General features: G+C 43.2%; 1 protein-coding gene and 1 pseudogene across 4 annotated transcripts in view; both read right to left on the bottom strand.

The window, feature by feature from the left end:
- Positions 1 to 10,970, bottom strand: part of LOC118392119 (protein inturned-like) — a 29,115-nt gene extending 18,145 nt beyond the window's left edge. Inside the window, exons 1-3 of one of the 4 annotated variants that reach the window (XM_035783765.2) lie at positions 10,000 to 10,970; positions 5,176 to 5,759; positions 4,367 to 4,452 (exon numbers count right to left, since the gene is read on the bottom strand). In XM_035783765.2, coding sequence (XP_035639658.1) covers positions 4,367 to 4,452; positions 5,176 to 5,759; positions 10,000 to 10,091 — 762 coding nt within the window. In that variant the 5' untranslated portion in view covers positions 10,092 to 10,970. Of the gene's footprint in view, positions 1 to 4,366; positions 4,453 to 5,175; positions 5,760 to 6,061; positions 7,928 to 9,028; positions 9,944 to 9,999 lie in introns of those variants that run through there. The other 3 variants (XM_035783764.2, XM_035783766.2, XM_052459814.1) reach the window with 3 other exon arrangements.
- Positions 10,866 to 11,066, bottom strand: LOC118392803 (uncharacterized; annotated as a pseudogene).
- Positions 11,067 to 14,625: the final 3,559 nt, after the last annotated feature.

Raw genomic sequence — 14,625 nt, 5'->3', positions numbered from 1 at the left:
TGGATGTGTGTGAGAATCAGAAACAGATCCTGCTGCATGGCCCAGAAGAGTGCAGCTCTGTCATCCTCAGAGCTCTTTGCATGACACACCACCATTCACACAAAGCTAAGCAAGCACACTAAGGACAGGCCTGCACACGGAAACACGTAACAGTATGGTGGAGAGATGCATGCTACCATTTACAGATGGCTTATGTCTGTGCACTCTTGTATTTCAATTATATTAGTCCTTAGCAGGCCTCTTTAGTGCTGACAGGTTACTGCCCAAATGCATACATGTACACACTAATAGAATACTGTAGCCTACACACACAGACTTAAACAAACTGGAATACAAATGTGAAAAAGAACTGTGTACACGCGCACACACACACATACAGTGCTGGCTCTGGGCAGTAACCTGTCAGCACTAAAGAGGCCTGCTAAGGACTTCTGGTTGACGTTAATTGAGACGAATCAGAACCAGGTGTGTGTGTGTGCGTGGTACACTCGCAGGACTGTGACACTGGAAATGGTCTGACTCTCTACCTCTCCGAGAAGTGTTCACACTCCTAATGGAGTTAAAAGGACTGGAGTCAGAAATGTGGTAGAAAGTTCATGCTTACACCAGTCCAATGCTTTCAAAACTTTGAAGGGTTCGTGAGCAAGTCCTTTACAAAGACTAAGCATTTATTACTTGTATTTTGAATTCATCCATCACTCTAGGGCGAGGGCCAGAACATCTCCAGACACTGTCACCAGAAACCCACAAACCGTTGAGCAGCGCCAGGGAAGGCGCCAGGCCTGGGCCGGACGCCATCTTGGCTCTGCAGGGAACAGTAGCCTGTTATTAGGAGAAGGGCCTAACTGTGATGAGTGAGTCCTTCTGACACTATTCTGCACACACACACACAAATGTCATAGAACAAATTCCTTTTACAATGAATAGAATAGTACAATAGACACTGCCAGACAGGCTGAAGGGCTGCGGCACTACGTTCTCTCATGATAAATAATGGGGATGTGGTTAGGTTGGAGGGTGCTCTCGGCAGATTCCTGCCTGTTGATGTCAGTGATCCAGAAAGACAGATAGAGAGACAAAGGGGCATAGGGAGAGAAATAGAGTGAGAAAGAGGGAAAGAGAGAGAGCGAGAGAGAGGGGAAAGGAGAGACAGAGAAAGACAGAGGTAAAGAGAGAGATACAGATAGACAAAGAGAGACAAAGGGACATACACACAGAGAGAGAGAGAGAGAGAGAGAGAGAGAGAGAGAGAGAGAGAGAGAAAAGAGATTGAGAAAAGAGAGAGAGAGAGCGAGAGAGAGAATTCGAGAGAGAAACAGCTAGAGACAATTGACATATATATAGAAAGAGGGAAAGGGGAGACAGAACGGAAAAAGGGGAGAGCGAGAGAGAGAAAGAGAGGAGAGAGAAAAGAGAGAGAACGAGAGAGAAAGAGAGAAGAGAGAAAAGAGAGAGAAAAGAGAGAGAACGAGAGAGAGAAAGAGAAAAGAGAGAGAACGAAAGAGAGAAAGAGAGAAGAGAGAGAAAAGAGAGAGAGTTGGGAAAGAGAGAGAGGGGTGGGGAAAGAGAGAGCGCGCGCGCAAGAGAGAGAAAGTAATACTGATGATACTATACTATGAGGTCAGGCAGAGGGCATGGTGGTCCAACCTCAATACAAACTGCTGCTCCGCCCATATAATTGCTACTGTCTACCACGCTTTACCTGGGAGGGCCATTCACACACATGACCACATACATACAGCCAGCCAGACGCTCACGCTCACGTGCGCGCACACGCACACGCACACACACACACACACACACACACACACCACCGAAGTTTCCACTGACTATGTCAGTAGAGCTCCGTCTGACGAGAGGCCTTGTTGTTTTTTCACATCTCTCTCTCCTCCTCCTCTCTACAGTGTAATTTACTATCTGGCTTTCCACGTATTCTAATCAGCTGTGCTTTCAGTGGCCGCAGCATAATGGTCGTTTTCCTGTGTTTTCTCAAACAACTCCCGCCGCAGTCTGGCCTCTCTCCTCTCTCTCCTCTCTCTCCTCTCTCTCTCTGTCGGCAAACGCCATCACTCCCGCCGACACTGTAATTTACAAATTCCTCCTTCTTGAGGCCCTGTTTTGACCGTGTGAGGAGACGGATTTGGAAAAAGCTTGAGCAGTTTTCTGAATGGCGATCAAGGTGTCATTTCCCCGACTTGGACAGTTTTCCTCATGTAGATAGGTGGTGATTGTTTCCTACTATATACGTTTTGACAGCCGAGTGAAGCCAGATGGCAGTGGAAAAATATTTCTATATTCGGCATTCTACTTCACCATACATTCTACAATGGATTTACATAAACTTAAATACCACTTTCTGGATGCAGGGAGAAAATTAAACGTGAAGAAACATCCTCTTCCCAAAGCTTAGTTAGAAGAGCAATCCTGAACAGACACTTATTGAGATTAGCTGTTTTTTTTTAGGGGGGTGGGGGGTTGGCTGGGTTTTGTTAATTGATTCATTGTCCAAAGCAAGATAAGCAGCTGGTATTCTGACTTGAGATCCACACACTTATCTTGACATCTTATGCACGCCACACGTCTCACATTGACGTCAACGAATGAGTCACGTGGAAGTTCGAGTTGCACCCTTTTTTTTAAATGTATCTCTACTGAATTGGGACACCTCAGGGCATTCTAGCCTCGTGAATCTGTCCAGAGCCAAAACATCCATGTGGTTTCTAATAACACATTCCAGTGACCTCCAAGACCTCTCTTTGAACATGTGGGACAGTGGAGAGCTCTTGACTAACAGTCTCGGTCTGCCTTTGCGCGTGTGTTCGTGTGCGTGAGTGTGTGTCTCTGCCTTGCGTGTTAGTGTGTGTGTCTGCCATGAGTGCGTAGACCCCAGATTGTAACACTTCTAAGCAGAGCAGACGTGTTGGTTCGGGGGGGGGGTTGTCTGTAAATTGAGTTCTTTCATTGGCTGCCGTTTCTGTTTCAGAGGCTGTGTCCGAAACGCCGCAGCCTGCATCGTTAATAATGTGACCGGGGCTCATAATACAACAACAACAACAACAACAACGACAAAGTTCTGTCGGCGGTCTTTCGCATACTTTCATATTTGCAGCGTTTCAATGTTGTAATACACTTAACTTCAGGAACACACCACATAGCGGAGCATAATTCTATCTAACTGCTGTTCATTTAATGTCAGTAAGGAGTTGTGTGGGTGGGCTTGGAACACACACATACACCTACTAGAGCTGGGCGATAGGGACAGAAATCCATATCGATAAATGGACTAAATTAATAGGATAACGATATATGGAACGATACATTTATGACGTTGCTAGTCCCATGTGGCTCAGTTGGTAGAGCATGGCACGTGCAACGCTGGGGTTATGGGTTCGATTCCCATGGGGAACCAGTACAAATATGTATGCACTCACTACTGTAAGTCAATCTGGACTATAAAAATTGTATTACCCTTTAAACTATTTAACTAGTTTGAATGTTGTAGCTATAAATTGACCCCAGAATTATTGCCAACCAATCACAGTGCTGCAATGGATAGCAACTGTGGTCTAGTTCAGACACCTCGGTCAGCACACGTTTCAAACACATGAAAGCCAATGACGGCAGTGGGAAAACCTCACAGTTTTATTTTTTTAAATGTATTGTTTAAATTGTTAAATAATTGATCAGCGCGCCAGTTGTACTTGCTACTGTGATTCCTGAAATGCATGTTGATGGGAGTATTTTTCAAATCTGAAATTATACTTTTGTTACATTGTTTGCTAGCTCAGCTGGTTAGCTAGAGCTCAGTCTCATTGACCACCTAATGTAGCTATTATTAGTATTAATAAATTCCATCTGTTGTCGACATCAGGATACAATTTGAGAGCACTAGTTAGCTTCAAAAGTGGTTATTAGCTTTGACTGCATGCTGGCAAATTCAGAATCCTTCGGTAGCAACACTACAAACATAATTTTACCAGGTTCCCGTGAAGCAATTGTAATGACAGTCCACCTCAACAGACCCAAGAGTTTCCTGTTTAGCAAGAGGTAGTCTGTGATTCATTTCACTGTGCATTAAAAACACAGTTTGAGATCATTGTGAGGGGATTTTGCCAGTGGGGAGGAGGAATTGGTCTTCCTGGGAATATATTGTCTGAGGTTGCAACAGTAACCAAGGGGGGCGGGGCTTAGTGAAGGGTCAATTGTCCCATTAACAGTCAGCCATATTCTTTTTGGTTTATTGGCTATTAACACACACGCGCACACGCACACGCACACGCACACACACACACACACACACACACACACACACACACACACGCACACACACATACACACACACATACATACACACATACATACTCACCTGGGTAGGACCAGGAATGCAGGACAGAACCCTCTCAATGTTCTCTGTGGTAACATCCACATCGTCTACTGCGACCAGGTTGTCACCTGGGACGAAGAAGAAAGTCTCACTCCCAGCGTCACGTTACATATAGACAACTTAGACTAAAAGGGGAATAGTGACATTCCTGTAAAAGTACGTTGCGCCACATTGCGTAACCTGTTCAGAAATAGTATAGTTTTGTTGAGGAGCACAGTGTTTGGCATGACAAGGAGGGGCAACTGGCAAAGAGTGGAACATATACAAAACAGACCGGTATCCAGTCAAGAGATACAGTCCACAGATCTAGGAACAGCCAGATGTCCTGTTGTTTGTTTCTGTAAAACAACGAGTTTCACCTGCCTCTGTGCAGACTCGTGCCCGTTCCAATCAACCCTAACACAGATTCCACCTTAGTTATTTCAGTTAGTTAACTAGTCTAATTGCTTTAGCATGGACTGGTAGGCTACATGAAAGTCATGGCTTTTAACACTAACTCATGTGGATAGTCTTTAGTATTCAGCAGTTTTGTTTTTTGCATTCCTTGGGCTGCCCAGAACGACCGTGCCCGGCCTCTACAAACATCAAAACTATTTACTGTAAAACACAATGTTATAAGTCTAACTTTATTTAATATAAATGGTGTCAATAAAATAATTTATTGCATTCTATACCATTTGTATACGACTGATCCCTGTGGCTGTGTCTGAAATGGCAAAAGTAGTGCATTACATGAAGAGAAAAGGGTGCCATTTGGGACGTACCCAGAGTGATGGTTTTGTTACACTCACCTATCAGTATCTGTGCACACTTGACGGCCGGGCTGTTGGGCACCAGACCGTGGACAGTGATCCTCTCCTCCCTCCTCCCTGCGGGGTCTCCCTGGCCCCTGCCCCAGGAGGGGCGATGCACCACCCCCAGAAGGGCCTCCAGTAGACCCCCTCTCTCCGGGGGAGGAGGGGAGCAGCTCCCCAGGCGTTTGGGGTTCAGGTAGAGAAACACTTCCTTCAGCTGCTGGACCATCACCCCCACCCTCTGCCCTGCCTGGTTTTTCAAGATGGATACTGGACGAGATGACGAGTCTTCGCCTCCTCCGTCGGGCCCTCTGCTCTGGGATGGTCGCCGCTTCCTCCTAAGGATCCTGGCCAGTCTTTTTAGCTTGGGCTCTCCTTTGGTTGGAGCGCCATCAGGAAGCTTCCTGGACTCGTCGCTGATGATCTCCGCTTCCTTCTCGCTGAAGCGGACGTGATTGGTGGAGAGGCCGTGATTGGCGGCTGCCTGAGCCAATGCCGCCGCTTCCTCGCCCTCGCTCAGTTCCAGGTAGAAGAGCTCGCCGTTCTTCTGGACGTCATCCAGCCATTCTGGCTCTAGGTCGCTGGGAGTGAACCGACAGAGCATGGAGTGAGTGAAACTGTGTGAGCAGAGCCAAAAGGGGTGGATTGTCTGTCCAGGAACTCCTTCAGACAAGGAGTATCAGGTTATTTGAGCATGAGCAAGAAACACAACTCTGGCTTGCGGATTAAAAGTATGTCCTAATTATGCTGAACAAAAATATAAATGCAACATGTAAAGTGTTGTTCCCATGTTTCGTGAGCTGAAATAAAAAATCTCAGAAATGCTCCATATGCACAAAAAGCTTATTTCGCTCAAATGTTGTCCATAAATTTGTTTACATACCTGTTAGTGAGCATTTCTCCTTTGCCAAGATAATCCATCCACCTGACAGGTGTGGCATATGATTAAACAGCATGATCATTACACAGGTGCACCTTGTGCTGGGGACAATAAAAGGCCACTAAAATGTGCAGTTTTTTCACACAACACAATGCCACAGATGTCTCAAGTTGAGGGAGCATGCAATTAGCAGGAATGACCACCAGAGCTGTTACCAGATAATGTAATGTTAATGTCTCTACCATAAGCCGCCTCCAACAATGTTTTAGAGAATTGTGCAGTACGTCCAACCGGCCTCACAACCACGTGGAACCATGCCAGCCCTGGAACACCACATCTGGCATCTTCACCTGCGGGATCATCTAAGACCAGTTACGAGGACAGCTGGTGAAACTGTGGGTTTGCACAACCGAATAATTTCTGCACAAACTATCAGAAAGCGTCTCAGGGAAGCGCATCTGCGTGCTCGTCATCCTCACCAGGGTCTTGATCTGAGTGCGGTACGGCATCATAACCAACTTCAGGTGGACAAATGCTCACCTTAGACGGCCATTGGCACACTGGAGAAGTGTGCTCTTTACGGATGAATCCCGGGTTTCAACTGTACCGGGCAGATGGCAGACAGTGTGTATGGTGTCGTGTGGGCGAGCGGATTGCTGATGTCAATGTTGTAAACAGAGTGCCCCATGGTGGCGTGGGGTTATGGTATGGGGAGGCATAAGCTACCGACAGAGAACACAATTGCATTTCATCGACGGCAATTTGAATGCACAGATACCGTGACGAGATCCTGAGGCCCATTGTCGTGCCATTCATCCGCCACAATCACCTCATGTTTCAGTATGATCATGCAAGGACCCATGTCGCAAGGATCTTCACACAATTCCCGGAAGCTGAAAATGTCCCAGTTCTCCCATGGCCTGCATACTCCCCAGATATGCCTCATGCAGCGTGTTCTGGAATATTCTGGATCGACGTGTACGACAGCGTGTTCCAGTTCACGCCAATATCAAGCAACATAGCCATTGAGTGGGACAACATTCCACAGGCCACAATCAACAGCCTGATCAACTCTATGCGAAGGAGATGCGTTGCGCTGCATGAGGCAAATATTGGTCACACCAGATACTGACTGGTTTTCTGATCCACGCCCCTACCTTTTTTTTTAAAGGTATCTGTGACCAACAGATGCATATCTGTATTCCCAGTCATGTGAAATACATAGATTAGGGCCTAATGAATTTATAGCAATTGACTGATTTCCTTATATGAACTGTAACTCCGTAAAATCTTCGAAATTGTTGCGCGTCACGTTTATATTTTTGTTCAGTGTAATTTAGAGCATATTAGCCGTCAATCAGAATATGACAGATGAGTCTCTCATTTCCCCACTTCAATCCCTGTGTAAAAAAAAACGAGTCTCGCATGATAGATGCTATTCAAACGGGTTAGTATAACACAATTATACTACTGTACAACTACTGAACCTCTGTTAAACAGCCAAAAAGGTATGATAGTCCATCTTCTGCACTCTGTTGTGGATCAGCGTTTAACCACCGTCAAGGGAGAGTGGTGACTGAAAAGCACATTTTTAAGAGGACAACGATCATGTACATTGTGTAATGGTTTATAACATATAATGAATGCTCTTATAATTTGATAATACTGGAAAACCGCTCCATTTGCATGCCGTTTTATTACCCCTATCAGCTTCTCTCGTACTCATCCTCAGGACATTTCTGTTCCAATTCATCATGTGGCATTTGGGGGAAGAAAGAAAACAACAAGACTGGAGAAAGACTGGATATTGTTTGTTTTTAGTCAAGCAGAGAAGAAAGAGGGAAACCCACACCCCCACCCCCGCCCCAAGAGAGAAAATGCCCCCAACACTGAGAAAAAAAGAAAACTCAAAAAATTCAACCAGGCATTTTTTTCAGCCGGTCAGTCTCCCTCTAAATTAAGCTGTGTCGCCTCTGTGGTAGGCTCTTGGAAACCACATCCATAAATTCACGAAGGATGGTGAATAGCATATCATTATTTATGAAGGTTAAGTTTCCAAATTGGAAACAGAAATTTCCCAAACTTTGAAAGAAAAAAAAAAAGAGTCGATTCAATAGGCCAAGAACAGTGCTACAGTGACTGTTCCTTTTGCTTCATCCATATTTTCTCTTTCATTACCCTCTGCATCCCAAATGGAACCCTTATCCCCATTTATGAACTGGGTGGTTCGAGCCCTGAATGCTGATTGGCTGACAGCCATGGTATATCAGACCGTATACCACGGGCATGACAAAACATGTATTTTTACTGCTGTAATTATGTTGGTAACCAGTTCATAATAGCAATAAGGCACCTGGGGGGGGATTGTTTGCATGTTGCATTCATATTTTTGTTCAGTATAATTAAGGTTTAGTGTAGCCTCGTGGTTAGAGCGTTGGGCCAGTAACCAAAATGTTACTGGATTAAATCCCACAGCTGACAAGGTCAAAAAAATAATCTGTCGTTCTGCCCCTGAACGAGGCAGTTAACTGGCTGTTCCAGGTAGACCTTCATTGTAGATAAGAAATGGTTCTTAATTGACTTCCCTAGTTAAATAAAGGTTACACATCAGAATGAATGCACGAATGAGCCTTTATAGCTTCATGAGAGTATATTAAAAAGTGTTTGGATGTTATTAAACTGATGGGATACAGCAAACCCAAAATCATGCATTAACCAAGACTACTCTTCCCCTGTGTGTGGACGGTGGTTAGGTTAATGCATGATTTTGGCGGAAAACTCGAGATGCATGCAGATGCGCGCGAGTCCCCGAGACAGCAGGGTGACGACAGGGAGAATGTGCATGGCAAAATGAGCGATAGTGAATCAACAGTCAGTACGAGTACTCCGAGTAAGAAAAACATGTATATTATTGCTTGTTGCTTTAGAAGAGACAGAAAGAAAAAACATTGGGCTGTGCCCAATAAATACCATGTTAGCTTGCTAGTCATCTTCCATCAGCTGCCAGTTCCACCTCAACTTCATAACTTGACAACCGAGGCAGATCACTGGAAGCGACTAGGTTGCACACTCACTATAAAGTGGTGTAGTGGTAGCCGAGTGCCTGTTGATTCACTATCGCTCATTTTGCCATGCACATTCTCGCTGTCGTCGCCCTGCTGTCTCGGGGGCTCGCGCGCATCTGCATGCATCTCGAGCGTTCCGCCAGACTTTTTAGTAGCCATTATTCAAGTTATTAAATGTGTTCGACAACACGATACAAGTTACTCTAAACTTCAAGTAAATCAGTTCGAGCTAGTTGAATGAGCATTGGCAGTCTTTCGCCATGTTGTCTGCATACGTGAACTTCAAATTTGCCACGTGACAAAAATTGTCTCGGTGTGGTTGGCTGATCTTCACGTTGCCCTGACAACGTGGACGCTTTCCGTTTGCTGGATAGAAAAAAGACGAGTGGCACAGAATCACCCATGCCCCATCTAGACACAAATGTACGTGCAATAAAAAGAGGTTGACTGAATGCATGTTTCGATGCAACAACTTTGATAGTAACAAAAAAATGCACTACCTCTTATTGACTAAGCCTAAACTAAGCAAACAACATAAAATTTGTAGGATAAACTCTGCTAAACGTGATACAAATGTATTTCATATTTGCAGAGTATCTAATGAAATCACAAAGGTTGCAAAATCTAAATAGCTTGTTAAAATGTACACTATCTCCCTATGAATAAGATGGGCATGGGTTGAGCACTTCTGTTTCCCCCGCCCCACGAACTGCACGAGGCCTTCAAATCCTCTATGGCATACTTTAAAACAAAGCAACAATAGTCAATGCGAGAAGAAACACAAAAAAAACGTCTAAATAGTTTACCAAAACGTCTACATAACATTTTCACATAAACTCCCCTCATCGTTGCCATAGCATGCATAAATATACTGACCTGTATAGAAGCACACTGCGTATGGAATCAAAGTCTTCTAAATTCTTAGAAAATGGTGTGGACGTTTCTCCATCTGTAGCAATGTTAAACATGATTTATATTTCATATTTTCACGGACAGGATGAGTTTAACATAGATTAGCAAGGCTTTCAAACTACACTTTTCCATTCCAGACAAAAGTTCAGATGGTTTAAAATGAATCGTGCCGTTTAGGACCGGTTATCTGCCACCAGTCTTCTTCTACATATTTAAATACATTTTAAAATGTTTAAATCCCCAGTCGTGGTCCGGTATTGAAGGTAGAATCCGTGCACTAGTCAGAATGAATAACCTGGTCTAATGCTGCTGTCGATCCAAAAAAAAACAGAATAAACTTTCCTCACGTCAATCACTGACACAAGGGCACGCAGTTCCTCCCCGATGCCTTTGAAGACGAGAAGAAAGCGGCCCTGAATACTTCTCCAGACTCCAGTATGTTCAGCAAGCTCAGTAGCACATGCACGAGTTGAGCCGCTTCTTGTCGAGCGGGTGTACTTGGCAGGTGGCGTAAAACGACGCCTCTTTTGCTCAATAGATGTAACTATGAATTCACTACTGGGCTATTACAAGCCTTTGTTGTAGCACTTCATATCTATTTTGTTAACATGTATTTGTTTGTATGGTACAATTGTAACAATCACGAAAAACACGTATTACACTCTTCCTCAATAATGTCGAATTTATGTACAGAAAAGTGTATACTTCTGTTTATTTTATTTGTCGCTTGTGCAGAATGTCAAAGGTGGTGTGCGGTCACAATTATTAAAGAAATTATCAAGATTGAGATCTACGTTACCAATTTATACTAATGAATAACGTTCGCCAGTACCACTCTGATTTTACTCCCTTCCTCCAAATCACCAGGGATAACAAGGAACGGTCATCAAAAGCAGAGATCGAAAGAGTAAACTCTTCAATCTCTACCCGCTTCGCGCTCAGAAAGGAGTACTAAACTTTTCATTACGCTATGCTCCAGTTCTTGTACCACGAGCATACTATTTTCAGTCATGGTGACAACACCAAATCTAAATTGTACAGACAGAAGACAACGCCGACAAAACGGTTTTGTTATTCTTGTTCCGAAAAAACATAAAAAGTACTCACTAAATGAAAGATACAAGTCAGATATTAAATACCCACAATGCTATCTGGTGTCACAGTCAACGCATCATATAGGTCATTGGCTGAGTAATGTTGACAGTGAGAGTAGTCAACGTGGTAGCTCCTTGTGGGCGTGAAGCCAACTGTTGCTCGGATGAAAATCTAGCATCAATTGAATGACTTTGTGTTCGGGATTAGTCATAGTGGCTGTATACTGACATTCAAAACATTACAAATAATATCCTTATCAAGAGTACTTTTTTTTTAAAGAGATGGGAAGAAATTATTTAGAAGTTTGTTAACAAGCAAGCGCTCAAACAAGTGTATGTATATTAAATGTGTCCGGCGAGAAATAGGAGATTTTCAGAGTACTCTGTCAAAATTGTCGGACTGCCACAAAACGTCACAAAATTAACCATCTAGCAAGTCAAATATGCTCAACGTTGAATGTTTTAAAAAGGTATCATTCATTTTGCATACGATTTAAAACTTTCTAACCAGTCAAAATCATTTTTCATTAAATTTGATGAGATTTGAATGAAACTAGATCAAGTAGTATGACCAAAGTATAAACAATGACTGTTGCTTCTACACTGCTAAAGTGTGATCAAAAAAATACTGAGCCCTCCCCCTTGTCAAGCACATGGATTCAGGAGGCGGGATGGAGGTGGGATCATCAATTCCATGACAAAGGTCCTTCTCCCCAGATTACTCAATTTGGCTGGGCAGCCAGCTCTAGGAAGAGTCTTGGTAGCTCCTAACTACTTCCATTTAAGAATGATGGAGGCCACTGTGTCCTTGGGGACCTTCAAAGCTGCAGAATTTTTTTTGTAATCTAAAAAATATACATTTCAAGGAAAACGTTTTTATATCATTTGTTAAATGTTTAGCTAACATAATATAATGTAAAAGTATGCATTACGGTTTCTGTAAAATAATAAACGTGGCATCAGAAGATAACATACCATCCCGTGAGGTGTTGAGGGAAAGACATTACCTATAGATTGGACATAATCATAGAGATAACAGGAAATACACAAGCCGTAGGCTACATCGGAATGTTGGCTTCCACAGGAAAAACTGTACATTTCTAACATTTAATTAAATCAAATCAAATTTGTCACATACGCCGAATACAACAGGTGTAGGTAGACCTTCCCGTGAAATGCTTACTTAGACCTTAACCAACAATGCAGTTCAAGAAATAGAGTTAAGAAAACATTTACTAAATAAACTAAAGTAAAAAATGAAAGGGAACACAAAATAGCCCATTTGATTAATTGTTCAGCCGTCTTATGGCTTGGGGGTAGAAGCTGATCAAGGAGCCTTTTGGACCTAGACTTGGCGCTCCAGTACCACTTGAGTGCGGTAAGCAGAGAAAACGGTCTATGACTTGGGTGACTGGAGTCTGACAATTTTCTGGGCCTTCCTCTGACACCTAGTATATAGCGCCTTACGTCGGATCCCGAGTAGTTGCCATACCAGGCGGTGAGGTGATGCAACCTGTCAGGATGCTCTCGATGGTGCAGCTGTAGAACTTTTTGAGGATCTAGGAACCCATGCCAAATCTTTTCAGTCTCCTGAGGGGGAAAGGGCGTTGTCATGCCCGCTTCACGACTGTCTTGGTGTGCTTGGACCATGATAGTCTGTTGGTGATGTGGACACCAAGGAACTTGAATCTCTCGACCCTCTCCACTACAGCCCAGTCGATGTGAGTGGAGGCGTGTTCGGTGATGAGCATTGTGGGCACTATGGTGTTGAACGCTGAGCTGTAGTCATTGAACAGCATTCTCACACGTTTAAATGAACAGCATTTACGGTTGAGATTTAATGATGTTAGTAAGGAATCGATATCATGTCAGTCAGAAGTTCAATGGTAGGCGACAGCCACATGGTGGTACTGTTGCCTAGGCACCTCCATACCTCTTGCCTACAGCTATAGTTATGGAATTGTTTGTGTGACAGGGTCCGCGTCTCGCCCGCGGCCAGAAGCTTCCACGATGCCGCCCTCTTCTGGCTTATGTCATTTCATCAGCCCCTTTCAAAGAATATACATTTCTTACCACTGTTCGATTGTCATGTTCTGTGTCCTTTAATGCATTTAAATCAAATACTTTGCCAGTAGTAATTTTGATGAAATTGCCAAATCTACTGGCAAACTATTAAATTTGGACTCTGTCCCGGCACCCCCCTGTATATATTGTTATTTTTTTACTGTTCCTCTTTAAATTACTTGTTACTTTTATCTCTTATTCTTATCCATATTTTTTGAAACTGCACTGTCGGTTAGGGGCTCGTAAGTAAGCATTTCACTGTTAGGTCTACACCTGTTCTATTCGATGCATGTGACTAATACAATTTGATTTGATTAGGAAGGGCAGTTGTTGCCACTGCACTTAACGAGAATGCCACCCAAATCGTCCACAAGGTGGAAGCAGATTGTCCATTTGTATTTACCTGCTGGACAGACATAGCATCCCAAATGGCACCCTATTCCCTATAGAGTGCACTACATTTGACCAAAGCAACTTTATAGGGAATAGAGTGCCAATTGAGATGCACAGAGAGAAATAACCTCTAAATCCCAGAGGTTTGTTTGAGTTATGTTCTACTGCAATCTTACATGCTTGAGGTATAGAAGTTAAGTTTCCCCGGACCACGGCTACAGGATCCGATGATCATTTCCCTAACCTTAACCATCAAGAGGTGGGAGATATATCTGACCCTGTATCAGTGGTTATCATGCAGATCCTACTCCTGCAAAAAGGTGGTTGGACCCGTCTACTCATTAGGGTTTATGTGTAAAGATGATAATGTTGTGTAAAATTGCATTTAAAAAAAATAAATCAAATCAATCAATACATAGAGTGATGGGATGAAAGTAGTTTCATGTTTGTTTTATATCCCATTAAATTTATATCCCAGTGTAAACCTTGTCTATCACACACACCTCGATGTCAACGCTAATATATAAGAGGGACAAAGACTTGATGAAATCTTGGGAAAAAAACACTTGCAAGTTTATTGATTCACAAAATTATTTGGGGGATTTATTTTATAAAACATACCAGAAAGTATTGATACCCCTTGACTTATTCCACATTTCGTTACAGCCCGAATTCAAAATGGATGAAATATTTTTTTTTCTCCTCACACAAAAATCCCCATAACGACAAAGTGAAAACGAAATACAGAAACATCTCATTTACACAAGTATTCACACCCCTGAGTCAATACTTTGTAGAAGCACTTTTTGGCAGCAATTACAGCTTTGAGTCATCTAGGGTATGTCTGCATCAGCTTAGCATATATCTTCTTCATCAAATGTCAATTCAGGCTGTAACACAACAACGGGTGAAATACGTCAAGAGTTATGAATACATTTTGAAGGCGCTAGACTGCACATTAACTAATCATTGTGTAGTGTAGGGGCTCCCGAGTGGCGCAGCAGTCTAAGGCACTGCATCTCAGCGCTAGAGGCGTCAC

The sequence above is a fragment of the Oncorhynchus keta genome, chromosome 13 (genome assembly GCF_023373465.1).
Source record: "Oncorhynchus keta strain PuntledgeMale-10-30-2019 chromosome 13, Oket_V2, whole genome shotgun sequence".
NCBI lineage: Eukaryota > Metazoa > Chordata > Actinopteri > Salmoniformes > Salmonidae > Oncorhynchus > Oncorhynchus keta.
The sequence above is the reverse complement of the archived record's forward strand: the minus strand, read 5'-3'. Positions and strand labels throughout refer to the sequence as shown.